The sequence below is a fragment of the Anopheles nili genome, chromosome 3 (genome assembly GCF_943737925.1).
Source record: "Anopheles nili chromosome 3, idAnoNiliSN_F5_01, whole genome shotgun sequence".
NCBI lineage: Eukaryota > Metazoa > Arthropoda > Insecta > Diptera > Culicidae > Anopheles > Anopheles nili.
The window spans coordinates 30,120,796-30,148,242 of NC_071292.1; the positions used below are offsets into that span (position 1 = coordinate 30,120,796).

General features: G+C 47.9%; 4 protein-coding genes across 4 annotated transcripts; 1 reads left to right on the top strand and 3 right to left on the bottom strand.

Annotated features, from left to right (window-relative positions):
• Positions 1-106: 106 nt before the first annotated feature.
• LOC128724047 (sodium channel protein Nach-like) lies at positions 107-1,907 on the bottom strand. The gene is made up of 4 exons (XM_053817811.1): positions 1,611-1,907; positions 479-1,530; positions 306-412; positions 107-234 (listed from the first exon to the last, which is right to left on the bottom strand). The coding sequence occupies exons 1-4, from the start codon at positions 1,905-1,907 to the stop codon at positions 107-109; spliced, it is 1,584 nt and encodes a 527-aa protein (XP_053673786.1).
• Positions 1,908-7,088: 5,181 nt separating this feature from the next.
• Positions 7,089-21,297, top strand: LOC128723247 (inositol-trisphosphate 3-kinase A). Its single transcript, XM_053816965.1, has 4 exons — positions 7,089-7,687; positions 11,243-11,338; positions 18,595-18,695; positions 19,932-21,297. Exons 1-4 carry the CDS (start codon positions 7,556-7,558, stop codon positions 20,764-20,766), a joined length of 1,164 nt encoding a protein of 387 aa, XP_053672940.1. The 5' UTR covers positions 7,089-7,555; the 3' UTR covers positions 20,767-21,297.
• Positions 21,298-22,020: 723 nt separating this feature from the next.
• Positions 22,021-23,124, bottom strand: LOC128725963 (alpha-ketoglutarate-dependent dioxygenase alkB homolog 4). The gene is made up of 3 exons (XM_053819736.1): positions 23,001-23,124; positions 22,298-22,932; positions 22,021-22,231 (listed from the first exon to the last, which is right to left on the bottom strand). Exons 1-3 carry the CDS (start codon positions 23,100-23,102, stop codon positions 22,021-22,023), a joined length of 948 nt encoding a protein of 315 aa, XP_053675711.1. The 5' UTR covers positions 23,103-23,124.
• Positions 23,125-23,839: 715 nt separating this feature from the next.
• Positions 23,840-26,451, bottom strand: LOC128724048 (DNA-(apurinic or apyrimidinic site) endonuclease). Its single transcript, XM_053817813.1, has 4 exons — positions 25,848-26,451; positions 25,608-25,766; positions 24,858-24,926; positions 23,840-24,777 (listed from the first exon to the last, which is right to left on the bottom strand). The coding sequence occupies exons 1-4, from the start codon at positions 26,449-26,451 to the stop codon at positions 23,840-23,842; spliced, it is 1,770 nt and encodes a 589-aa protein (XP_053673788.1).
• Positions 26,452-27,447: the final 996 nt, after the last annotated feature.

Sequence of the window (27,447 nt, forward strand, 5' to 3'; positions counted from 1 at the left end):
GAACGCATGCACATTGGGAGTAACGATCACGGTGAACGGTTAAAACAAACATAAGTGTGCCATACGCTGATAAAAAGAAACTACAGCAAATTGCTCGCTTCCTTCCTCAACCAGAACGTTTGCTACGTCGAGTGCACGCATCGAACAGCAGTCGAATCGTGAAGAAGTACACCATTTCAAAACCGGTTATAATGCTGAATCCCAGAAACAGCCCCAAAATACCACCAAACGATGCTGCAAGGACATGCAAACATACACACGTACGTCAGTAACAGCCTCATCGTTTGATGCCAACCCAATCTCACCTAAAACGCCCAGCGAGTCCTGATAAATGTCCATCCGGAAGTGCGTTGCCGTCAGATCCGCAAAGTAGATGTGCACCAGACTGTGGTTCCGGAGCTTGATATCCTTACTAGAGGCGGAAAAGCAGGTGTTACATGGGTGGAACACGGAATGCACGCATCCAGCGACAACTTACAAGAACGACAGCGCGTTATAGGAGTAGTTCCGACTCATCGCACTCGTCACCATTTCCGACGGGTACTGGATCTTGTCACATCCTGGCAAACACCCACAAGGAGGTACGATCCGACGCTCAGACAACCGTTCCACGGAGGCGTTTACAGTCGGTACAGCCGCCTGGTAGAGGTCTCGTAAACGCATCAAACACTCCATATCCCGAACCTCACAATTTCGCAGGGATCCGTTGTTGGGCAGATGATACGGTACACAACCACACCGGGCGTGGATAGTCGCCGCTCGGCACTCAACCATACAATTGACGTACGAGTAACGCTGTAACACCGTCAGAACACGCTCACTCCTATCGAAACAGTTCCGAACGGTCGGTTCAACACCGAGAGCATCTCGAGTGGCATAAGTCGCCGTTGGTTTAAGCGTCACAAAGGACTCCGTGCCCGCTAGGATGAGCTTGATCTCGGCATCGTTATCCGGGTAGTCGTACGAACCGTGGATCAACAGCTTAAACCCGTACGCGGCCACATCCGTCGAGTGATAGTCCTCCACCGATGGTTGCAGTAGTATCGAGAGGCCCGTCTGAAAGCCACTCGCCATAACACGCCTTGGTTCGCGGGGTACACTGACCGTGATCTTTTTCGGGTAGTTATCCTTCAGCAGCCCGTAGTAGTTGAACGAACAGCACAACCCCTCGGTGGTGTTGACCACCTGGAACAGGTTGTCACACCTCCACTGGGTGCCTTTCCAGAGACACCGCTCGAGTAGAGTCCCACAGGGTGGCGCAAATTCACCCATCAGCTGTGGTATTTCCAGATTGTTCTCGAGCATGGTGTCGTGCAGCATCCGATACCGGTCGGGATCGGTCTGCCCGAGTCCGGTCACGTGCAGGAACAATCGAAACAGGTCCGACAGCTGTGCTGCTGACACGTTTGCAGGGCGTCGCATCGTCTGGGCACGGTTGAGCGCAGCCGAAGCGGAGATTTTGTTCATATTGCATACAGTAACGGCCGGAAAGGGGAGATTCCAGCTTGGGTAATTCGTCGATTCCGTCACCTACGTGACCCGATGTGGGTGGAAAACGAGTTTCCTGTATCATCATTAGCACCACAAAACCCACGCCTTCGCGAACTTACCGTAACGGTTGGAGTTTCCACGCTCCAGGACCACGAGATCGCAAGCAGCGTGATGGCGACGATGGTCGAAGATAAAACGGCCAGCAACCAGACGGTACGTTCCGTCACGTTGTAACCCTCACGCACGATCTGGCTGTACCCGTGGAGGGCCGTGTTCCTGCATAACTCTCGCAGTTGCTTTCCGAACCAGCTTCGAAAGTGCCTTCTCGAATCAGGCTGCTTCGAAGCGACCTCACTGCCCTCGACATTCCTCGCAATCACGCGCTGTGTTAGACCTTTGAGCGTTATTCGGTGCATCTCTCGGCACGTACAACCTTCACCGTTTCCGGAATGAGTGAGAACCTGGAAGCAGGAACGCACCTGCCACACCTGAAGTACATTAATAATTCGTGTGGAGTCATCAGCCCGCTACACGGTGGTCGGTTGTCGAACATTAAACTGCCCATCTCAGCATAATTAACCTCCAACATGACAGCTGGAACTCCGGACAATCTCTAGACAGTTGCTTCCTGGGGTGGGAAAGTCAGCCAGATAGGAAAATCCACCCTCTGCTGGCATTCCCATAATGGAATGGTGGTGCTTTCCCTGTCGAGACCAAACCCACAAATAGCTCGATCAATCCCGTGACCTGCCGCTTGTGTGCTTTCCAGTGCCTTGTTTGAGTGGGTTGTTTTGCGACCTCCAGTGCTCTAGATAGTGGCCACCATACCGATGGGGACACACCATTGACGTCAGCTTTTCGAACACTCCCCGGAGGCCACCACGGGTGAACCCATCACTATCAATTCCTACGATTGAGCTACTTTTGCAGCATCTGCCTGCCGGCACGAACGTTCTGCACACCGGTGGATGAGATTCCCGTGCACCAGTTTGACGTGATTCGTGCGCGATCGCGCGATAGCGTTACTCAATGCGATCGATTAACTGGATTGGGCGCGTGAGCCTCTCTGCGGAAAACTCACCCAACCCAACCATGATGCAATAACTGTCGCGATGTGCGTCTAACATTGCGAAATATGACACTCCTCCTGAGCGAGTGATTTTTTTGTTGTTGTTGTTGCTGATTTGCGTTTCGTTTAAGACGCTCCAGCGAGTGAAGTTATTTCTGGAATCGTGTTTGATTGATTAAGCACAACACGCCCCACACGGCATATTCTGCCCCACAAATGGAGCACGGCAGAAAGCTGCTTGAAATGGTTTTTTTTTCTCGGAAAAGTGTTACCGTTCACGTTCAGACCGGGGAAACCGTGGAAAACTTACGCGCCCGGTTCAAAACGATCGCAGCATTAAGCGATTCTTGTTGCGCTAACCATTTTGGACCGGCCAATTCTCGAAGGCCCACCCGTTGAGCGTCAATGGTGCACGATGACGCACGGCGTGCCAAGTCTGGCGGGCACTTCCAGCTATTGACCTCAAAATCATGAAATAATTGCATAACGTACAAGCCCGCGGACCGGTGCGTGCGCGCTGCATTCGACACCATCGTGCGGACTCTGCTGGGGCTGCTAAATTAACGAATTTACACTTCCATCGGCGGGCGAATGCCGTGCTGTGGCTTCGCTGGCATCCCCGATTGACGTCATGGAGGATTTTGCGTGGAAACGGAGAGGAAAAATCCGGCCGCTTCCATGGGGGTTCGTTTTCAACGAAGCAGCGTGAAAAAAGAGCCACAAGCTGGGCTGCGAAACCCTTGCATGCCGTGCGATGGGGCGGACGATTGAATTGGAAATTACCCGCGCGATGTATGCCATATATTTGCCGCCAATTTGGAGACGTTGGCGTTTTTCATGAATATCGTTGAATAAAACCTGGGTAAAGCGATGCAATTTGCGGGGCAGTTTTGTGCATGCGCGTTTCTGGCTTCGTGCGGGAGTGATCTAGTCACCGATGCGCTTTTGATGGGTTTTTTTTTATCTCCATGGCAACGATTGATACAAATGGAGCTGTAAGGGATGATGAATGTCACCATGTTGATCTACTTACATGTAGAAAAATACATGAATTCACTTATTTTCATATTGCAAACGTGTTCCAGAACGAGAAGGTGTCAATGAGGGTCATGAGAAAAAAAATATACAAAAACCTTTTATTTGGAATTTAAAAAAAAGCTTACAACAACACAATGTTTTAGAGAAACTAACATTTGGAAAATAAAATCATTTTAAAAGGTGAAGGAGTAACAAAAACACCAAAAATTTAATATGCCTTTTTCGCCATTTTTAACTCAATGAAAGGGTTAATGAAAAACAAACCCTCGAGCCATTCAGCTGCATCGAACGTCAGTGCGTCAGATCGGAATCCAAAGACTCTGAAGGTTCGTTACTGCAATGCAACAATGGTGATCGTCAACCAACAAACGAACGCCCGCACCCAACCAATTCAGAGCAACGACACCGATCGCTGGCTAGAATCCAATAATTGAGGCTTCACAAATGCAAATACCATATTTGTACGGGACGGCAAGGCACCAGTGCACATGCCTCGATGTTCATGGAAACGCAGACTCATTTTATGGTCGGTTTTCTTTTATGGCCGCCTGGTGTCAACTGACATTCCGCCGGCGCTTATCGGCGCGAGCAAATAGTAACGGCAGCTGGCGAGCAAAAGAAACCCGAACCCGGGCTCTGAGGACGGTTCTGGCCCTCCAGACAGGCAAGCACCCATTCCACAAAAGGCAAGCAAAAAGGTGTTTCCTTGGGTTCGGGCTGACACGCACTTGGTTTCGCGCTTTGGTACGCAATAACATTTTTTTTATCAAACTCTGGGGCACAAAAATTCACACCCCTCCCGGGTGTGGCGATTGGGTCAGAAATGAGTGAAAAACAACGCCAAAATGTAGCACATAACCCACGGCTTATGCACCCCATCGGATGGCCAGTCAAACGGTCGTGGTTGGAACCGTTTGGCCCAGATTTGTGTTTTTTTTTCGCTTTTCACTCGCAGCTCGATGACGTCAAACCGCGGTTTTAGGTGATTATGTTACGAAAATCACCCCATTCAGGCTGTCTTTGGTTAGTCTTTCACTAGCCTTGGAGTGTTTTCCCCCTATCACGACGCAATTGTGTTTTGATACGGGGTGACAAGAACTTGCAAAAATTTACTTCCGGTCGGATGCGATAACCAGTCAACAACCAAACATTGGAGTGTCTGGAAATTTTGTTTGGCTGGAAAAAGCAAATAATCAACCAGACATCGAAAACAGACGACGAAAAGACGCACTTTTTAAGGGGCCAGTTCAGTAAATTTTCTTCGATGGACGATAAAGCAGTAATCCTTACGCCCATTACCGTCTGGGAACGCTCCAACGTCACCTGGGGAACTGCAGGTGAATAATGGTGCCTGCGTGAGACGCATTAGTCACTGACGTGTGACTTTTTTTGAACCTTTACGGGAATTGAAAGCAAACTGAACGGTGCCAAGCCAGCTCGCTTCTCCCGCTGGACGTTTGACCGTTGTCGCTTAATGGGGAATCCACTCAAAACAGTCATGGAGCAATCATTTCACGCGTTTTTCTTTCTTGGCCGCAGGATAGCCCTACCTGAAAAACAACGCCATTTTATCCAAATGAGTCATGAGCTGCTTCTTCGCGTTGTAGGCCAGGGTGTTTTATGCTTTTTTTGCAAATAAAAGGCGTTTCGTTTCACCCGCGCGAGCAAGTACTTCTGCACGCTTCAAACTCGTACGTTACTGCATTTATATAGCCTCTTTCGAAAATATAAATTATGTTTAACGCGAAATTATGACGTCCAATGTGGTCTGGACAATACTTTGATGCGTAAAAAAAACGATACGAATGCAACGTGGAGAAAAGCTGTGTAGCTGTTTGAGGTTATTCTAACGATAGTTTAAATAGCTAATACAATGGAGCATTTAAAGATTCAATTCCGTTTGAAGAAGCCCGCCTGAAAGCTCCGATGTAGGAGCTTTTTATGAGTCGCTTCACAAACACGATCGAACGCGCACTATAGGATTTGGGATGATAAGCTATGTCCTGAAATGATGCAATGTAGAAAACTATATTATAATCCGGTGTTATTTAATTCAAATAGTACTTACTCTATACTCATACGGCTCATATTCGTAAGCCTTAATTTTCTTCTCAAAATAGTATAAAACACAATAATAATTTCAAATTATTTTATAAAATAACGCTCAATAAAATATCTGCAAAGAAATGTAGCATTTCACTATTTGATATACACATTTTATTATCGTGCATGATATAACAAAATTGTATAAAAGTATAAACATTAAGGCTATCGATTAAATTGGTAAATTTATTAAGAAGATTTTCTTAATCTAGACACTAAAATGGTTGCATAAAATTAAGCAACGCTTTTTGCTATTAACAATAGAACATCTGTTTCCTACCGTCTGCTATCAATTCTGAGTAAATCGATTTAATGAAAAAAAAAATATATACATTCATAACTTAACCACACCCCGGTCCATCGTTGTCCCACTGTGCGGCGCATGAAAATGAGAAAACGGGCTCGACGACGGCACGTTCGCTCTTTGCCGCGGCGAATCGAAAGCTTCACTTCGCTTCAATCCGCGGTCTCGATCGTACGCGCCGCGCGGTTTAGTCGCGATTTTCGCTCGACCACCAAGCGTGGCGTGTTTTTCGACTCACTTTCAACGCAACGCAAACGGGGAAGCCGTTCGGCACTCTCGGCAAAGGGCTATCAGTGATTCCTGGCGGGTCATCTCGCACGCCAAGTAAAAGACAAAATCAAAACCGTGACAGGTTTCGAGCACGGATCGGCCACGTGCAGTGTGACTTAAGTGAGATGTTTTAGTGTCTGCCTTCCGAATGTGCTGAAGGTGCACTTTCTGAGCGGAGGCAAGAGTTTAAAGAAAAAAGAGCAGTAGGCCGTGAAAGGTGAAAAAAAACCGAGACCGAAAAAGCGCAACGGTGCGTAGTGAAGCGTTTCGCGCGCGTGGAGTGTGGTTTAAAAATTAAAAAAAAAAGCGTTGGGTGAAATTTTCTCCCCCTTTCCACGAGCGAGCGCAGCTTTCAATTTCGAAGCCTCACAGCGCGGGTAACGGGCGTTAAAGCCCCGCATAGTGTCGCCGCATAGTGTTCCCACCGAGACCTGGAAGAGTGAAAGTGTGTCCCGCACAAAAACCAGCACCAGAAACGGGCCACCTCTTGCGGGCCTTCTTAGGCGCACGCGAAAGAAAACGCGCTAGAGTGCGTGCATAACGCAGAGAATCGTGAGAAAGAGTTTGCTCACGAGCAGCGCGGTTGCGCTGCGTTAGCAAATGGAAGGATAATAGTTTTGCGCCAGCTGCGCTCAAATAGTGCGCTGATCACACAATAAATATTAATTAAACAAATGCACGGTGGTGCACCTTGGAAGTAGTCGTCGTCGTCGTCGTCCGCCAGCTCGGTCGGAAAGTGCCGCTGGGTGGGTTGTTGTGGAAAATATTTACATTCGCATTAGGCCCGAATCGGTGCTGCCCGAGCGGGAAGGGTGTTCCGGAAAAACAGAAGTATAAATCTACGCCGCGCATCCCCCGTCTGAGAAAAGGGCAGTACTTGGAGCGCAACCCTACAGGTGGTTGAGGTGTAAAAAAAACAGCTCACATTTCCAGCAGTACACGGAGCTGTTTGCTTATCACCAAACCCTAAGGAGAGACTCAAGGTGGAAGACAACTCCGGGGAACTCCCGGTACGGTGAAAGAAGTGCACGGGTTGCGGTGGCAAAAGCAAGACCCCCGTTTAGGAACCGGTCCCAGCCTAGGTTCCAAACCCACCGAGCCGCACATTTGCACATTCCACAGCATCGAAGCGGCGACCGTCCAGCACAAACAACTCCATTCCGGGCACGTCAAGGCATCGTCCTCCAACCGCGTTGTTCGCAAGGTGTGCGCAAGATCGCACAGAGTGTCACCGAACCCCCGACGCTAGCAGGGTGGAAAAACTTTCATCCCGGCACGGCATGACTTCTTCCATATTTCTCACCATGGCAGGATGGACCAGTGACAAGTTTCGTCTCTCCTGTATCGACAACAATGGCCTCAAGCGTACGCTGCTCAAGATGCTGATACTGGACAATGGCACGAAAAACTCGGTAAGTAAACCCCCGCCTGGGTGTCTACTAAGCGGCATTGCAAGCCGTCGATTTGGTCGATAAGAATCTCCTCATCGTGAAGGAAAACTTGCGTGTCTTTCGAAACGGTTCAACGGTTTCGATCGAATGCGTAAAGGTGAAATACCTGCCGAATTGTTGCACCTTTTTTTTGCCGTGCTGACGCGCGTCATTGCGCTTTTATCTGCACCGAGGCCAAAGTGTGATAAGGAAGTCGTTAAAACCGACCCCAAACGGGTGGTGGGCTCATGTGCGTGTCAAATTTATGCAACGCAGCTTTAGCGAGTAGTAACACCTTGTACAGTACCTGTCACCTGGCGACACGACAATTCACCTGCCGTGTTTTATTGGCTAATGTGTGGCTTCTTCACGAGCCACATTAGAGGTTATGTTTCCCAAATACCAGAACCACCACCCCGTCGATCATTTTTCGAACAGCTAAGGACGCCCACGCACCGCCGGAATGACGTAAAAAAAACCGCACACAAATCAAACGCCCGTAATCGGATACGAATGAGGCTCGTTTTTTTTTTGGGGGGGCTCTAGAGTCCACCAAAGCCCACTCAGAAGGCTAGACATGGGGACCAAAGCCCCAAAAGCCGCTTGTCAATGACACTTTTCACGGTCATCGGTGAGCCTACACCGAATTTTGAGGCCCGGTTTACGTCAGCAGGGTTGCTTCTCCGCGGAAATATGCAAATGTCGCTGTTCTGTCTTAGTCTGCTGCTGAGGACGCACGTTTAGACGCTCCATGGAGGCTTCCTTCCTGCTAGCACGATCCAGCGATCGTGAAACACGCTTCCAGGTGGTGGAAATGATCGCATAAGATCGAGGTCTCTCTCTTTCTCTCTCTCTCTCCAGTAGATGCTCTAAATTCCACCGGTACGTCACGAAATCCAACGCGTTTCCGATACGCAATTGATACGTCCAAACGGCGTCTGGGTGTACTTTCATTCACAGGTCCACGCTAAAATAACCGCTCCGCAAACAGTAGGATAGGCCGCATGTGGTGTTAACACACATTGCGAGGCTGCTAACGAGTCTGGGTTGTAAAATTAGCGCCTGATGACGCTTGGGTATGACGCCGTGCGATCGATCTAACTGGTGGCCATTAAAAAAGCCAATCCACGACCTCACGAATGCGCCGAACATCCTCACTTCCGTTCGAACGGTGATCGAATTCCGTTTTTTTCTCTCTCTCTCTCTATCTCTCACCTTCCCCACCCAATCGGGCTCACGTCCTTAGACAAAGCGTTTTCATGTCCCGCTAAAAGCGAAGGCACACAACCTGTAGGCGGATCTGGTTAGGAGTCGGCACTGGATTCCAGCGGCCACGTCTGTCCCAGGTGAACCAGTTACATCCGGCACACGGCTGTACGGCCAGAGTTTAAGTCCCTTCAACTGTCCCTCCATCGAGACAAAGTGGCCATAGCTGCTTCCTGCAACCGATATCAGCCTTTCCTCGGGCGCATTATCATGAGACGCGTACGGTAACGTGCCTTGGGCGGCTTGGGATCACACGATCCCGATTGACGTCAGGCACACGTGCAAGCGCATCGCAGCATGTGATTTGAAAATAACATGCGCCACTGACACGCCGCCGCCGCCGCCGATCGAGGGCTAATTTTCTCTCCACTCCGGAAGCGCCAACTTGTTCGCATGGGATGGAAAATTAAAATCCGAACCACCCTTGCATTGAACTCGGGCCGATTTCAGACCGATCAATTCAGCTATGGGTTGCAATTCACAATACAGCACACGTCCGGTGGTTGCGCTCGTGTTCCACTGCAACCCTAAACAATGGATGCGGTTTGATGTGGTTTTTTTTTTTTGAGCGAGTAAAATCGGTCCCATTCTTATGGCGACTGTTTTGTAAACTTGCATGCACGGACTGACAAACAACCGAGCTGCTGGAACGGGACTTGTTGTAACCATTTTGATCAACTACGGCTAATTAGCTGATTTGAAGCGCTTCCAGCGAGAGTGTAAAATGGCACGGATTGATTTTTAAACCTACGACACTCACACACACGCTGGCTCCCGATGTCACTGTTTGACAGACGAAGAATTACCCATTGCATGCGATTAGAGTAAGTTTTGCTCCGCTGGTGCCAACGAATCCCCCTGGGTCTAGTTTAATCCGGATCTAGTGGCGCTCAGAGCCGGAAAACTGTGCCAGTGGTATGCCAGGAAGTACCTTCGAAGCTCGAGAGGACAGCACAGAGAAACCGAATGGTCATGGCACCTGCATGGGTGCGAGGAGAGCTAATTATCAGCCACCGTTGACGCGTTCAGCCCGCAGACACAGATCACCAGTTAATTGCCAGCATCCCGACCTGCGGTTGGAGTCAATATTTTACGCCACCATCGCACCGTTTTTCACACGTCTACGGTGTGTGTGTGTCCTTGAAGGTTTAGCCCCAGGAACAAACTAAAACCACTTGACCACTAGCCGGATCGACCTCAAAACGATCGTGATGACGATGAGCGGCGGGAGGACGTTTGCGCGTCGAAGATGACTCAAGAGTGATCGGTTTTGTTGCCCACTCGTGTGCCTGTGCTAGTACGTCTGTGTGTGCGCGCGCGCGCGCGCGTTTAGTAGCCTTTTTTTTACACTGCCTTCGATTACCTCTACCGCAAATGTTCGTCCCGATCGGTCACGACCATATCCATATCTTCCCCCGCTTTATTACTCAATCGTTGTGTGTAATATTTACATCATGTTTTTTGCGGGTTTGTAATGTCAAACCGACGTCGATCGTTTTGTGCGGCTCGGAACTGCTGCTCATCGCGTTGCATTCGTAGGTGTTTTGTGTGTGTGTTTTTTTTTCTTCGTCAACAAAACCACCGTCTGATCTTTAGACGTAGGTCAAATCGGTTGTGGTTTCAAAACGTTGCGGTGACACTAAGCGGCGAATCTAAGCAACCATAGACGAACCACACGAAACTCGATACTACCATCGAGATATGACACTACCATCGAGTCGGGGTGCGCGTCTACTTTGATCGGTAACTAACACCTGCCCTGAGAGGGATCGATCGTGCGTTAAACGCACACTTTTCTCTTCCGCCCGAGATTTGACACATTCGCGATCGAACTCGGGTTTTCGGAATGGTAGATTACGCCCCGGAATTCCCACCCACACCAGTGCCTTTCTGGCTGGTTGGAGTTTGGAGTTTAGGTTTTGGAATAGTGGTGGTTGGAGGAGGCTTTAGAATGCTTTTTAAAAAAAAATGGCGCTTTGTCAAAACTGGAGCACGCATCGGACGGTCGATTTGGTCGATTGGTGAATTTTATGATCAAGTGATCGTGAGGCTGATCGTGAGTGAAAGCCCACCACTGAAGCTGCTGAATATTTGAAAGGTTGCGAAAACCTACGTGGCCTTGTGCTGAGTGCGTGCAGTATGAGTATGGTAGGAGTTTGATCGATTACAAGCGGTTCGATTCGTACCGATCACTTTAAGCTTGTTTGTTGATACAGTTGCGTTCGTTAGCCGTGTCTAACCTCCTGTCTTACTATTGCATTTCATTTGCAGAACATCGAAGCGGAACGATCAGCAACGGAATATCTGGTCGATCAGGGTGTGCCGACTGCCAATGCCAACAAATCGCTGCTCAGCTTTCTCGCAATCGTAAGTATCGCTCCCTCCTCAAGCCCAGCGGAGGTTAGTGTGTTGTTCACCTGCCATCACACCGTCGCGGTGTACCGAAGAGTGATCCCTTATGTCCCTCGGCCTTGATGATGTGATGTCAAGCAAAAAAGGGCTACCTACGGAGCTGTAACGAAGCGTGATCTCTACGGGGTGCCCTGCGAGACATTCAACACCGTGCTGAGCCACCGACCGACTGACTGACTGCGACCGCACGAAGGAATGGGAGGCCACAGAGGCCATTAAAATGCATGTGCCACCATCTTCTGCTGCCGATGGGTGACATTTTGTGCAATTTATTGTTTCTCGAGCCGCCCGAGTTGGACGTCCTCCAGCTCGGCATCTACGAGCACCGGAAGCACAACGGCCACTAACGTAACAGTGCCAGTGCCATTTTACGAGCTGCACTGAGGTTGCACCAAACTGCAGCTGCAATTGCTGCGGAAGCGTTTGTCGAAAAGCGTACCACTAGCGCCAGTGTCACTATGGCTCGCTGCGTCACGGTCACGGACAGATCGTTCACGGACTCATCCCTCAGCACGTTCGCGCCATGCTTGGGTGTTAATTTACGCCTGGAATCTTCTGGAGCGCAACGCTGGAGACCATTGTTTCGAAAACGCACTTCCAAAATCGGGCCACGTGTTGCGCAGTTACTGCCCCAAAAATGGCATCGCACTCCAAAAGTGTGCTCCATTCATTAGAGCCCATAAAAAAAAATCCACATATGGTGCTGGGTGACCCGTATATGGTCCAATGCTGCCAAAAACCGGTGGCCATGGTGTTGGGAAAGATCGCACCATCCTGGCTGGTGTCTAATAATTCATCTTCTTCGGACCTTCTGGCGGTCTTCTCACAACGGAGATGCAGTCCGTGTCAACACGTTGCCACGGGTTGACCTCTTCACTCTCCTTCGCCGGTGTCACGCAGCTTGGGGTGGGTTAATTATTCATCACGACGAGTAAGGGTGGCTTTACAACCCTCAGGCTTCCCATCAGGGACTATTAAAAGATCTGCGTGTTGCGGTTTTTTTTTCCTTCACGGAACGGATTTTGCTCACACCGCGAGTTCGTTCGCATCGCGAGTTCATTGCGTTCCCTTCACGATTGGCGGAATGCTGTGCTGACGTCAGTTTGAAGTTCATTACACGGGTGTGCGATCGAGCACATAATGGCAAGAGCAATCCACCCGAACGGGAGCAGATTAAACCCCAACAGGAGAAACCACCCTTCTCACCACGGGGTGGTGCCCTACGTGACGGGCTTTAACCCGTCCTGCTTAAAGGGGGGAGGTGGCATTTATCTCGATGCGAATGAACGAACGTACGTGCTTTCGCCGTTTCACTGACGATGTCGTGAGATGAGGCGTCGCACCAGACATGTCCGCTGGAGTTCGCAAAACGCCTGGGCTGGTTTCCATTTCAATCGTGCCGCGGTTGAAAGAAAGTGAAATAAAAGGCTAAAAGTGACAAAAAAAGAGCAGCCACCGGGCGTGTGCGTCATCAGGCGGATGTCCGCATTCCCAGCACGTTGGTCTCGCACGATCAGGCACGTCGTCCTACTTTCTTTGGTGGGGAAAAAAAGTAACAACTTTTACTAATCAGCGGTGGTTCCGGTCGGGGGTTTAACTATGCTGATGGAATTCGTACATTCAAACAGATGAGTGGTTGGATGATTCGAAACGATCGAACGATCTCCAACTATCAGATGATCTTTACAACTTTTACATAACTGAATGCCGACAAACGGGTCATCATCAGCGCAATACCTACAGCAAGTGACTAACATTTAGAAATAAAAAAGATGAGTACAACTTCACAGACCTTCTAGACATTAACTTAAGCCCTCCGGAACGTGATCGTTCGCACCAGGGCCAATAACGTCGCACAGAGACCGGGTCACGTAATTGCTCTTTCACTTCGGTGCCTTTCCTGCGGGAAGGACACAAACACCGCTCCACCACCCTCTGCCACGTGCCAGCGACACGCGAACTAATGGACCTCCGAGGAGAGGGTCACCTCACCGACACCACAACAATCGACACTCGCGACAGACGCCTGAAAACCCTTTTACGCGCGCTCCAACTAATCCCTGGTTGTAATTTATCTGAATTACCCCCAATTAGCATACGACTGGTGGGGGGGTTTGCATTGTTTCATGTGACACGCGGATGACGGAACGCATACGGCACGCCCGGTGGCCGTGGAAATGGGGTGGTTTGCGCGTGGTTATGATTTAATTAATAGAAACACTGACGTGGGGAGGAACAGGCCATACCAGAGCGAATGCAATGGCCAATGCGATTAGAGTGGCAGGATGTGAAAGACCACCCCAAAAGAGTTGTGAAGGAAAATTGAGCCACCAGATGGCTGCCTCTTCCAGATGCGACGCAATGTCTACGTGCTTGAGATCAAGTGTGGTTTTGTCTTCCAGAGCAGTTCCAAAGAACAATCGCTTCACATTGACCCTCTCGCTTGACCAAAACAGAGTCTCAAGAGCCCGCCACGTGCACGCCGAGGAACCTTTTGAACCCTTTCAACGTCCACTTAGGGGTCCACTTCCGTTCTCACGAGCGATGGCCATGTTCTTGCCAAAACGGCACAAGAAGTAAAGCAAAACCCCCAGCGCCCCAAGTGCTGGTTCGTGTGTTTTCCTAGCAAACAGCATGCACACGCAGCCAATAGACAAGCAAAATAAGAATTAACAAACCGCTGGCATTATGAACATTGGCGGTTTTTTTTCGCCGCCTTCCCCTTCTTTTCGATGGGTCAAATCGCGATAACATCGCCGTTGCCTTGGCAACGCGTTCTGCTCCGTTGGCAGAACACTATGTCGTTTGTTTGAGGCGACGCCGCACGTCCTGCCAAAAAGGAGAACGAAACGTCGTGTTCGTCCGTCTAAGGTCGATCAACTGGTTTGTGAGAATCGTGCCAGACTCCACAAGGGCCGGGGAAAAATATATATATATTAACACAAATCAAAACAAGCGTTCACTGACAAACTGGGCGGTTTTTGCTTGTCCGTTACCCATTATGGAGCATTGTTATCGCTCGGCGGTAACAAGTGGCGCCCAACAATGGGAAGTTAATTAAAAATAGCACACACAGGCCAGCTACATACTATCTACACTGGCCCCTTGCAATCGCACGTCACGCGGGTCCGATTGACGCGTACACTACGTGCGTACGATGCGCGATCGCGCCGATGCGTTTCGATGCGTTTGGAGACGGGCGCCATTTTGTGTGGTGACGCCATCCTTCGGGTGGATGGATTGTGCAACATCGGGCGCTAACTAGGCGCGAATGTTTTCGAACACATTAAGCGCTTAATGGCGGGGGGTTTTAAATCGTTCCACAACAACCAAAACAACAGCAGTTCTTGACCCACTCCGTGACAGGTCCACCTGATCGCGGTCCTTTGATAGGAGCTCTGGGTTGGCCCTTGGTGGGTGGTATAGTAGCTTTACCGTTGCCTAGTCAAACCTACCACCGGGTTGGATACGAATCAGCAACATCAGCAAGGGTTGGAAAAGAAAATCCCGCACACTGAAAAAACATTCGCACACGATCCGGATCGCTGGTGCGGTGTTGTGTGAGCAACAACCACCGGTCTCAGTGACGTCAATCGAACGTTATCAACCGACGTTCCGATTGGGTACGGGGGCGATTAATCCGTGGCCATGCCTCCTGGTCGGATCTTGGCGGTTTTGTTTCAATTTCAACGATTGGAGGCTCGCGATTATGAGGATCCGTGAATTCGCTTCCTTGCGAAACGAAAGCCACAGAACAACAACGCGCGAGGCAGATGGGGTTTGTGAGCTGGTGGTGTTTTCTATCAACCGAGGCATGATAGTCAAACAAACAAACAAAAAACCCCCAAAATTCAGCACTCAGAGGGCCTGCCAACGATAATGCTTCCAGTTTGGTCGCCTTATTCTAATGAAACCGTTTTGGAACGCAAATCAACTTTGATCGCAGTCAAGAGCGTGGCGAGTGGCACTTGTTCCTAAGCGGGCAACCCCTCGCTAGTGGCGAATGGAGGGTGACAAAATGTAAATTTAAAAGAAAAAAAATACATACACACTCCGTGGGGTGGGATACCAGTTAGGGACGGTTTAATTCATCGTCATCGGTTCCACCGATTGGGGCTGATTGAATGTAAATGTTTACCAGGCATAGTATTTTTTTTCTCTCTTTTTCAAACCAAGCACGCTGTTCGGCCAGTTGAATCGATTCTGTACCCATTCGAAACACCCAAATAGCTGACCATCGTTTGATCGTGGTTTAAAGCTAAAAACAAAATCCGCCGAACATTATGCCATGATCGCCGAACACGCGATCGAGATCATCTCATATGCAAATCACCGCCCGATTTCCCAGGCTCAACTCGATCTGGATTTCGTCTCGCTTGCTGGACCCACAAGCGCCAGTAGACAAACAACGCAAAGCAAATCATTGAAATGATCAACAGCCGATCAACTACCGATCAGCCCGCGATGAGTGAGATGTGCGTGTTGCTTCCGTCTGGTTCGTGCGGTGGGCAATTAGTTGCGAGCTTCATCTTCCCCACCGGACAAACGGCGATGACTCATACGACCATTTGCTCATCAGCTGAACAAGACATTGGCCCTCACCTGAACCTTTTTCCGAGCCGCAAGGTTTGATAAATCACTTCCATTAAAGCGTTTGGTTAACAACCGCTTGCCGAAACGGCAGCGTGCGATAAGTGATTTCGCTTATTTCTTTTTTTTCTCTGCCTTCCCCCAGTGCCTAATTCCCATACCGAGCGGTGATTATTCAAAAGTGATAAATCGAATCTCAGTGATCGATCAACAGCAAACAAAAAATGGCCAAATCCACCGGATCTAGGGAGGCGAATGCCTAAACGGTTCGGTTCGGTTGTTTGGCAGGGTGAACACAGGGCGCATATTTGGTTAGACATTCCTCTACCGAGCGTGTCTCTGATCGTTTCCCGATCGCGTTCTGAACCCAAGGTTGCCAATAAAGAAGGCCCTTTTGGCCGATGGGAAGCCACGGTCGAGCCGCTTCTTTAGCGGTGGCCCTTACCGGTGGCCAGTGTGGCGAAATGGAAAGGCACCCGGCACGGTTTGAGACCGACCAACCGGCGTGTGTGAGCTGTTTTATAAAACGAGGGTTGGAGCAAAAAAAAAAACCGCCACGACTCGAATACGACATTTCATATAGGCAGCGTTTGACGTCAATCGCGCAGTCGGCTGGGAATCGGGGTGGTGAATTTAAGCGATACATAGAGAGAGAGAGAGAGAGAGAGAGTGTAGAGAGACAAGAAATCGAGCTCCCTCACACGGACTCACCATGCCTGGGTGAGTCTGGTTTCAAGCCACCGAGCGAAATATATGCGCACGCAAGGTGTATTAAAGGAGAGATCTCCGCCTCTCGAAAGCTCCAACGCGATCAGTCAGGAGGACTGGGGTTTAGGTCACCGGTTAGGTTTGAGTGGGGTGGGTTTCGATGTAAGTACCGGTTGCATTGCATCTACCGGACTTTTGCATGGACACCAGGATGCACTTAACCGCAGAGTAGGTGCTACGTGCCGGTAGGCTCGTCTCCAGCTTTAATGAGCTGATTGATATAATAGCTGTAGAGTGGCTACTTCTGCGAACGAAGCGACACACGCAAAACGTGTCACTGAACCTCGAATTATGCCACACGCATGGCAGATTCTCACGCCACAAAAAGAAAGGCCACGCGTTACCAAACCTACCCATTATTGCAGCGACGGTGATCGAGCGTGAGACAGAGGAAGCTGACTGGCGTCCCAATGACGTCAATGTAGCGGTTCCGAGCCACCGAGCCGGAGATAATCGGTGATCGAGCCTCGCAGCTTGGAATGCTACAGTTTCATGCGCTCTTGTTAATTCCGTTCCGTCCAGCCGCGATCGCTTACATCCGGGCTGGGTGAGCAAAATTTATCAGCGATGACTTCCACATTATGCTGCCCGCCGGGAAAACTGGCTAGCAAACAGCGCGAAACCCTCTGCTTCTTTTCGGTCATCAAACCCCGGAGGGTTTAGCTTCTCGAAGAACCACGAAAAGAACCGCAAGAAAGTGCCGGTTTTGGGGCGGTTCGTTTAAGGCCACCGAACTGCGTTCGCGTCAACGTGTTGTCCGGCCGTCTGGTCTGGAGTTCAATGTTGGCCCCAATTAGCTGCACGAGCGTGAAACCGCGTAGAACGCGGACTATAGGAGTTTTCCTTCGCTTCGGTTAGGCGGAATTCCAGTTCCGTGCCGGTTGTTTACGTGCGCACTAACTAACGTAAACTGTAACGGTCGAGCTCGTTTGGAGCGGCTAATTGAATCCACCTGCGCCATTATCGACGCAAGCACCGGAAAATATGGTAGAATATGGGGCTAAAAATACCACACCACGCTACCGGGGGGAGGTTTTTTCGATTTCCAACCTCATTGAAGATGAAACAGAAAGACCGTTCAATATCGATAGCCAACGAAGTTATCTCCATTCACTGGTGGAAAGACTCCAGCCTTAACAGTGACTGTTCACGGTGTCCTTGAACACTTCCCAAAATGTACGTACACTTTAGAATGGCTCCATGTGAGCAAGGAGTAACTGTCGGGATCATAAAGGTAAGCCTCACTGGCACTGGGTAGTTTGGGCTGGTCCACCAACTCAACGGGCAGGTTCTAAGCTCTCTAAACCTCACCGGATATCGGCAAGGTCGTCGTTTTTGGGAGCGAGATGGAACCGAGTCTCCACGGCACGACAAAGAACAAGTCAAACAAACGCAAACACCACGCGTGTGAGCACTAGAAAAAAAAAAAGAACCCACATTCACATGCCTCAAACATTATCTGAAAGACAAATAATTGCTGGCAAGGAGGGATTGCTTATGGGTGTTTCGCTTTATGCACGTCCTAACGCAGACAATTGTTGGACATCACCTCATACTGTTTGAAGTACGCTCAAGATAAAGCTCATATCTAATGGACGGTGCATCATATCAGTTAAGGTTTTATTTTGAGGATGCTCTCGCACCTCAAAATTTGAGTATGAACTTTCCCGCAAGCTCAGTTAGTATTCATCTTCACCAAGCCGGCTGCTCGAAATTAAGCCTGAAGTTATCCTCACATTGGAATCTCAATTCATTTGTCCACCCCTAAACGCCTCATTCGATGGTATACTCGACGCAAACGGTTGCTTAACCCCTTGATTAAATATTGGCGTTTTGTTTTCGTACCATTCCAGAACGCCCTCGAGCTTAGTGCACCGGCCAGCCCCGTCCTGTTGGAATGTAACGCCCCAACGGTTCCACCCGGCTGGCTACAGCTGTCAGGACACCCCAAAAGGTAAGCACAAGCGCCGAAAAAAGTTCTAACCCAAGTTCCGCTTGGCTGGAAGCAAACTAACAAGGCACCCCCACCGGATGACTGACGGATCGATGGGCATCATTGATTGATTGATTGTGAAATGCTATATTTAATCCGCCATGTAGGCCTTCGCCGTGCGCCACCTCCGAGCGGACGTTTGTTTTGAGATTGCGTCGGGTCCAGAAACGTTACCCCTTCTCGGGGCCAGGCTGATAAGCGCGGGAAGCCTTCTAACGGCGGCGAAAAAGTGAGGTTATGAGGCCCCACGCTTAGCTTCGATTATGCGGCAAAACCCGGGCCCGGTTTGTGACGTGCCCGTATTATTGAACACGGGCGCCGTCTGGTCGGTTCCGTGAGAGATCAAACATCACGCAGACAAGGTCAGCGGACCAGCCTGGTTGTGGCTCGTGTCATGGCGCTGGAAGGTTGGTTTTGAAGTAGGGCTAGAAACCCAGCAGCAGTTCCGCAGCTGGTCAATTATGATGATCCTAAAAAAAGGCTCACGCTTTCTGCACATTTTAACTCCTCGTTTGCGAGGCGGTTTAGAAAATGTCCTCCCACAATCGCGCGCATAGGAATGCCACATAATCAAAAGGTGTCACGAAAATGTTAACTTTGCTCACGTAACGGCGATCGGATTCGGGTGACGGCCATGACGTCAAGGTGAGGCTGAAGTTGTTGGAATTTCGTAAGCCGAGACGAAGATCTGGGCGTCGAGCTGGAACCGAGCTGCGTGTTTCGCTTTTGTCACTTTCAGCTGGTATGGCGTATGAAGACATTTCATTGTCGAAGATTCTCGCTGCAAGGGGTGGTTTTTCTCGTTCCATCCACGGAACCAGATGGATGGAACTCGGTTGGTGTTGGCCGTACGAAAGAACACGCTGGAAAGCAAATATTTATTCCTCACTCCTTAATGACCCGCTTCTCTTTAATGAAGTTAAACATTCGAATTGTGCGCCTGAACATGGGAATGTTTGACCATGGCACATCGTTTAGGCGAACCACGATCATCAGAGGATTAGTGTTTGGGTTGCGGAGACAAAGCTTCGTTTGATCATTTTGAAAAAAAAATACATTCTAAGAAACAGCAGAAATAAATGATTTATTGTTCACGTACTGGCAAAAAGTCTTGATTCCTGCAACTCCCAAAATACGTTCCCAAAATCAGTGCCGATATTAATGAAACGTGTATTTCCCTCCTTTTTTCCATTGCAGTATCGCTCCAGTGGCCAACGGGATCGTCCGCAAACGCATCTCCGGACCAACCGACACCGAACTGGTCGCGTACCGTCAGCTGATGGGAGATCCACACGCGATCAAGGTGGTTCCAAAGTTCCTCGGAGTACACCAGGTCGGTGGGGAACACTGCATCGAGCTGCACAACATGCTGCACGGTTTCGTCGAACCCAACGTGATGGACATCAAGATGGGCTTCCGGACGTTCACCGAGAGCGAGGTAAGCAACACGGCGTTGCGGGAAGACCTGTACCAGAAAATGATCGCCGTCGATCCGAGCGCACCGACGCAGGACGAACACGAGCGTAAAGCGATCACCAAGCTGCGGTACATGCAGTTCCGTGAGAACATGTCCTCAACGCAGGAGAAGGGTTTCCGCATCGAAGCGCTTAAAATGCGCGGCTGCACACCGGTTACGGATCTGAAGACGGTGAAGAGCGATCACCAGATCCGGTCCACCATTGGGCATTTCGTGAACGGGCGGCGTAGCGTGGCGAAGGACATCGTTAAGCGGCTCCGGCAGATGCGCACGTTGATCGAGAAGTCGGAGTTTTTCCAGCGCCACCAGGTGTTGGGCAGCAGCGTGTTCATCGTGTACGACGACAATCGGCTCGGTGTGTGGTTGATTGATTTTGCCAAAGCCTTGCCACTGGCCCATGGCACCAAGGTGACTCATCGACGTCGTTGGCAGATGGGCAATAGCGAGGAAGGTTTGCTGTATGGCTTCGATGAGCTGATCCGCACGATGGAGGCTGTGCAGCAGCAGAGTACGCACGCTGTCGGCAGGCATCAGTCGCGAGCGACGGATATTTGAACCTAGCGAGCAGGTGGTGACGTGCACACGAATTTTACCTACCACATATCCTCTCGAAAGGCTGGCCCCTTCAATAGTGGTGTCACACGCGAAACTAGTCAATATATATGTTTGTGTTACGGCAGCGTTATGCAGGAGGAAAATGAAGCAGCTGGGCGCATGGTAGCAACAGCGGGTCATGTTCATTGAAGTAGTGCCCACAAAAGGATCATAAAAGCCGCAGCAGGGCAGCAGAAGGTCCTGTTGCTGTAGCACTGGACCAGCAAATGGGGCAGCATGCTACTACCGCACCATTACGGGATGATCGTTAAAAGACTGAATTTACGCCGGTAAGAATATGATACTAGAATATCAGCGATCGCGGAAGGACGAAGCGCTAGTTGAACGTAAGGACGTGCGTGATCATCCCGTGGTGAAACGGTACGATGCAACTCCTGTCTCAACCGGCAAGCATATTCCGTGTTCGCGAAAGGATTGCACGTTGTTCCATATTGGAAAGAAGCCTAGCTAGCTAGCTAGTATGCGATCGGAAAAAAATTTGTTTATTATTTAATATGTTAATGTATAAATTTAATAAATATAATATCGTATAGCTATGTATATTATAACAGAAACTCTCAACGCACAGTTTTTCCATTGGGCCTTTTCAAGTCTAGAGTGATGTTGTTAGAAAGAAAATAGATTGAAAGAAAACTCCCACAATAAAACTGGAATAAAAAATACGCGATGTTTCACTTTAAATACGATCAACGTGTGTTGATATCTTCCATTTGAGACACATTTACCCATAACAAACTAATCTAAACTCGTCGATAATATGCTAAATAATGCGTGGCGATTTAATGCGCGAAAACTTGCTTCGGGATGCTAGTGCCCTGGTTGAAGGCCATTGGCACGGTTTTGAATAAAATAATACTTTAGCCACGAACCATGACGTTCGTCTTATGACGCGTGCGTTTAAATGTATGCTGGCTTATACAAGGGTGAAATCGTATGTTTGGTTCATATAAAAGATAAATTGATTAAATTCGTTCAGCTTTTTTGCGTATTTCTTTCATACACATGTTTACGTTTTCTTTCTCAATAACAGTCAATTTTAATGCATTGCTTTTGATATCTTTAATCGGACCTAATTTAATTGCAATGAGAAATAAATCGGCACCAATTTATAATGTCTTATGTTCACAAATTTTCCGAATATATGCAAACAGCTTAATAAAAAAACTCAATTCTCTACAAACATCGTATTGTGTATTAGCTTTCCGTTGTTGCGGCCTGGTGATCCCAAAATTGTTTCGCGCGTTCGAAAATGTCCTCGCTTTGGCTAAATTCACATCCACCTTGCAGGTACATCGGAGTGAATTCGCGATACGCTAAACAGACACGCCGTTCTTTGATATCCTCTCGTAAGACCGCGTGCTCCCATTGGTAGCGGGGTGGACCATAAAGTACTAGCAAGGACCGCCTGTAGCAAAACGCGAAATGCTGTTTAGTATCGTGGGGGATTTACAAAGCTGAAAACAACATTTACCTTGGCATTGGTATCCGTACGATGCGGTTCTCATACGCAGCCATCAATTTTTCATCTATCAGCGCTCCCAGTAGGTGCTGCCTGTAGTGATCCAGATGATGCAGATTATACTTGGGCTTCCCATCCGTGCATCGATATGGTGACATGGTCAGTACGGAGTCACTGAGCAGGTTAACCGTTACTATCCGCTCGCCCCAGATCCAACAATCGTCTATATGCGGATCGATGGAAGCCCCCCGTTCGGGTGTATATTCCAGCGAGCATTGCTCGATGGTTTGAAATGTTCTCAACAACGGAACCTGCTCAAATCGGCGTTGAACAAACTCGGACACCCGAGGGAATCCAGCAAACTGGGCCGCTCTCAGGCGTGTCTTTTTGAAGTTAGTTTTTGGTCCAAAGTTTTGCTTCCGACGGCCGCTTTGCGAAACATCCCAAGGTAGCTCGTCCAGACCATGCAGTAAGTTGGCCTCCTCAGTGTTACTTAGAAAATCTAGATCGATATACACGCCAGGGTACTCTTCGCCCAGCGCTCCACCATGCTTCGGATCATTTTCATGCTCTGCCAGCACCGTTTCCCAGTTCCATCCGGTATATATTTTACTACAACGTGGGCAGTACACATAAGATTCGTAGTTCTAAAAATGGAAGTTTAAAGAGTCAACATCGATCTACGCTACCGGTACCATTTGAATTTCACCATTACCTGAAATGTAGTATAAAAATTGATGGGTTGGATTCCGAACTCGGCTTCACAATTCAGGCATGTCCTGCGTCCTTTGCAGCCACACGGCCGTGGGTGATCCATGTGTGATTTTTTTTACAAACCGGTGTAATTTGAAGCAAGAGGACACATTAAAACGGTATTTATAGTTCGAAAGGACTTGAAATAGTATTCAATCAGCTGGCACTCGTTTTCCAAAGCATATTTTGACAGTACACTTTCGTTTGTATACAATCCCTTAAATTTGACATTTCAGCAACAGGGTGATTCTTATTCTGTATCGGGTTTGAACGCATTTCAAATTTAAGTCGTTTAGTTACAAGTTTGAACATCTTATTCATTCATTTTAAATTAAATTATGTTGAATACACACTCTGTAAAGATCAAATGATTATTTTACGAAGTTTCAAGCACCAGAATGTTCATGTAAAACAACAAGAAAAATCTTGACCAAGTCACAAGTAATAGCTTAACCCATGCTACATTCGGATTAACGTAATAGGTGCATCATTTTTATCGGCGTTTTGTATTCGTCATAATAAGGGTTAAAACAAGTTAAATCATTTGTGATCTAATGCGAGTTTTAATCAAACTTTCAAGTAGTTATTGTAACACACCTTAAAAAACAATTTCCTTCCCTATTTGTTAAAATCCTAAGATACTGATTGGTTAGCAATGGGAATAACCTACGCGTTCAAAAGAAATCGTAGACTGAAACGAGCCTAACAGGCATACTTTACGAAGTAAATCAAACATGTATACTTGAAACACAAACACAAAAGATACAATCATAATAGAATAAAAGTAATACGCCTTGGAGATTAAAAGTTCAAAAACAACGTCACAGGGCAGTGATCGCTACCGTACACCTGTGATCGTATAACATTATCCGTCACTTTATCGACCAATCGTTCGGACATGATGAAATAATCCAGTCGCCAGCCAACGTTTTTGGCCCTTGCTCCCCCCATGTACGTCCAGAAGGTGTATGCACTTTGCCGGTCCGGATACAGCTTGCGAAAAGTATCGACAAAACCGTACGAGATCAGCTTCGACAGACCGTCTCGTTCTTCCTGTGTGAACCCGGCATTTCTGCGATTTGTCTTCGGGTTTGTTAGATCGATCTCTTCGTGTGCAACGTTCATGTCACCACAAAGTATTACCGGCTTTTTGGCGTCCAGCTCGCGTAGGTACTGCTGGAACTTTTCATCCCATCGCATCCGTGCCGGTAAGTTTACCAATTTTTTGCCCGAATTTGGCACGTACACACACACAAGATAAAACTTTTCGTACTCGGCAGTCAACAAACGTCCGTCCCGATCATGTTCAGCATCCCCCAGTCCGTACGCTACGTGGATGGGCATCTTCTTGGAGTAGATAGCAACACCGGCATACCCTTTCGTATTGCACAGCCAATAAGGATGGTAGCCCGGCACATGGCGCATCTCTTCCGGCAGTTGTTCCTCTGTGCATTTTGTCTCCTGAAAGCATATAATGTCCGGTTTCTCGTGGTGGATAAATTCAACTCCTCCTTTTTCGACCCAACTACGCAGGCCAGCTACGTTCCAACTAGAAATTTTGAAATTCGATAGTTGGTGGTCTTCCAAACCAAAGGAGATGCTTTCGTAATCAGTGGTACATTTGTTCATCTTAGATGCGGTTGCGACTTTTGCTTTTTTTTCCTTCGGCGCTGCCGTTGATTTGTCTGTTCCATTATTTTTCTTGTCCACAAAAACCATACCTCGTTTACGTTGGATTACTGTTAGAATATTTATAGAAAGTTTGTTTGAATAAATTTAAAAAAAAATCAATTGTTTCACTGCATCGTTCGAATTTTACCTCCGTTGCTGGTATCAACAGATGGTGTGACATCGTTTTCGATGGTAACTTTATCATCTATTACGCTAGCTGCACGGACAAAATGTTTATAAAAGTTAAGTTTTCTTGTATGTTTTGAATTATTTCAGCTCAAAAAATAAACCTTACGTATCAAGCTGTATTTCGAGCAAATTATTAGTCATGCATAATTATTTTTAACGGCATCTACCCACACAATTCAAGATTGAAGCTTGGTGTTCAAACTGATACATTGAGCCCAAGGAAAACAAAATATAACTACATTACAGTGTGTTACCATCCTTTAAAAAGAATACATTTCACAGAAAATATTATATTTCATTGTTAACAATGATGAGATGGTGTTAGTTAGGGAACAAAAAACATGAAAATTATGGAAAAGAGAGCTACTTCGAAGATATTTGTCAATTTTCTAGAAAGCGCAACAGAAATTCGTCTAATTACCCTCAGCTGGTACTATCGCTTTTCGACCTCTTCCTCGGATGGGCTGCGTTGCGTTCTTTGGGGGAGTTGGAGTTGGAGAATTCGCTATCAAAATACAGAAACAAATCATTTTTAATCATAAATGCCAAACACCTTGCCAATGCGATGAAATGATAATAAATGAAAAGAAGATCTCAAAATGATAATCAACGTTTTAGAATGAAGCTTTAAAATGTTTCTCATGCAGAATGGTCAAATCTACACTTCAAATACAGCATTCAAAGTGCATTTGATCTACTCAACACTTACCGACTGGTGGTTCTTCAACTTTCGCTGCTCGCTTTCTGCCACGAGCATTGGGTTTGGCAGCCGCAAGAACCAATTCTTCTTTCATATCTGGCTGGTCATCATTTTCCTCATGTGTTTCTAGTTTTGGCTGTTGTTTTTTACCCTTGGTTTCAGTTTTACCTGTTTTTTTACATAAGAAATATATTATTCCCCATCGCTGCTTTACTGATCTTCGATATTATATGTGCTGCATGTACTTACTTTGCGCTTTACCTCGTCCTTTCGCAACAGTTTTTGGTTGTACATTTGATGTTTCCTCCGCTTCTGTCGTTACAGCTGGCACTGGTTTAGTTTTTCCGCGCCTAGCTGTTGTAGCTGGCTTTTCCTCAACAGTAGCCATATCGTTTTCCAGCACTACAGCTGGTTCAGCTTTTGCAGTCTTGGTAGTTTTTTCTTCTTTCATTTCAGCATCTTTTTTTGCTTTTGATTTGCTTGGTTTCACTTCTTTGACGGGTACTTCCTCCGGCACCGGAACATTCTTTCTGGGACGACCTTTCTTAGCTGGAGCTTCCTGTTCGGTCAATAGATCCTGACCATTTTCATGTGAACCATTTTCATCGTCCGCTGAGGCTTCTGGGACAGCGGCAACGGATTTTGCTTTCTTCGTCGATGGTTTTTTCTCCGGCTTTTCCGCGCGTATTTCCTTTACGGGTGCCTTACGCTTGCCGCCTTTGACCGGCTCCTTTTGCAACTGCTCTGCTGGCAAGTCGGTGTCATTCACTGCTAGCTGTTCCAGTTTGGTTTCCTTTGCTGCTGCTGCTGCTGCTTTTGGTTGACGACCACGCTTTTTTGGTTTATCGTCCATGTTAATACGTTTGCAGAGAACAACAGACCAACAATGCTAGTAGCGCACAGTCTACCTAGATTACTTGAATGTCAGATAACAGCCAGCTATGAGCAGTGTTGTTTTAAGCTCAATGAATGATTTGTTTATCCGTCTATTGGTGGTTGTTCGCGTAGATCAACTTTTGCTTTGAGCTGCTTCTTTACTGCCCACACTTTGACTGTACAATCTTATGATTTCAACAACCAGCACCACACCTACCGAATTGAGAAAAAACGCACCGACGAATGTAGGAAAAAATCGAGCGCGATTCGATGAGGATGCCGGTAGCAAAAAAGGCGCGCGCCATTTGACTTTTGTGCCGTATAACACTTCGCGTGCGTGAGTAGAACAGTTTTGAAAGTTTGTATTTCAAATCGATTGGACGGATAGCACTGGCATTATTAGCTGTGCAATCGTTATCCCACGAGTCACACCCTGTTCATGTTGAAGATTACGCAACGGTTGATAATAATAAAGCAAATAACGTTCGAAACAAATCTCTTTTTATTTCTAGTTAAAATGCAACACAACTCAAACTTTTATACCATAGCTTTCCGCTTTCGTCAACAAAACCTCCCCACTGGACATTTTTCCATTCCCGGCAAATTCCGTGCCGGTAACGAGGCCACAAAGCGCATGCCCCGTGATCGTTGGAACGTGCCATGGAAACTCGAAAACACTGCCACCCGCCTGCAACCGGGCACATGTCAAATTCCAACGGGCATATGCGTACGTTTCTTTCCCCCTGTGTGTGCGTTTCTCCACTTGCTTGTGTGGGTGCGTTGGGGGTGAGTGTGCAGTGAATTTTCCCGATTTTCATCCCCTGGAAAAGTCAGCTGAGACGACGGCGACGGCACAGAAAGCTCCGACAAAAACGACACTAAAAATGTGCTAATCGCGTTCCGTGAGTGCGGATGAGAGGCAGGGACGCGTGCCGCGTTGTTTCATAGTGGCCAACAGTATCGCTTCAGTTGA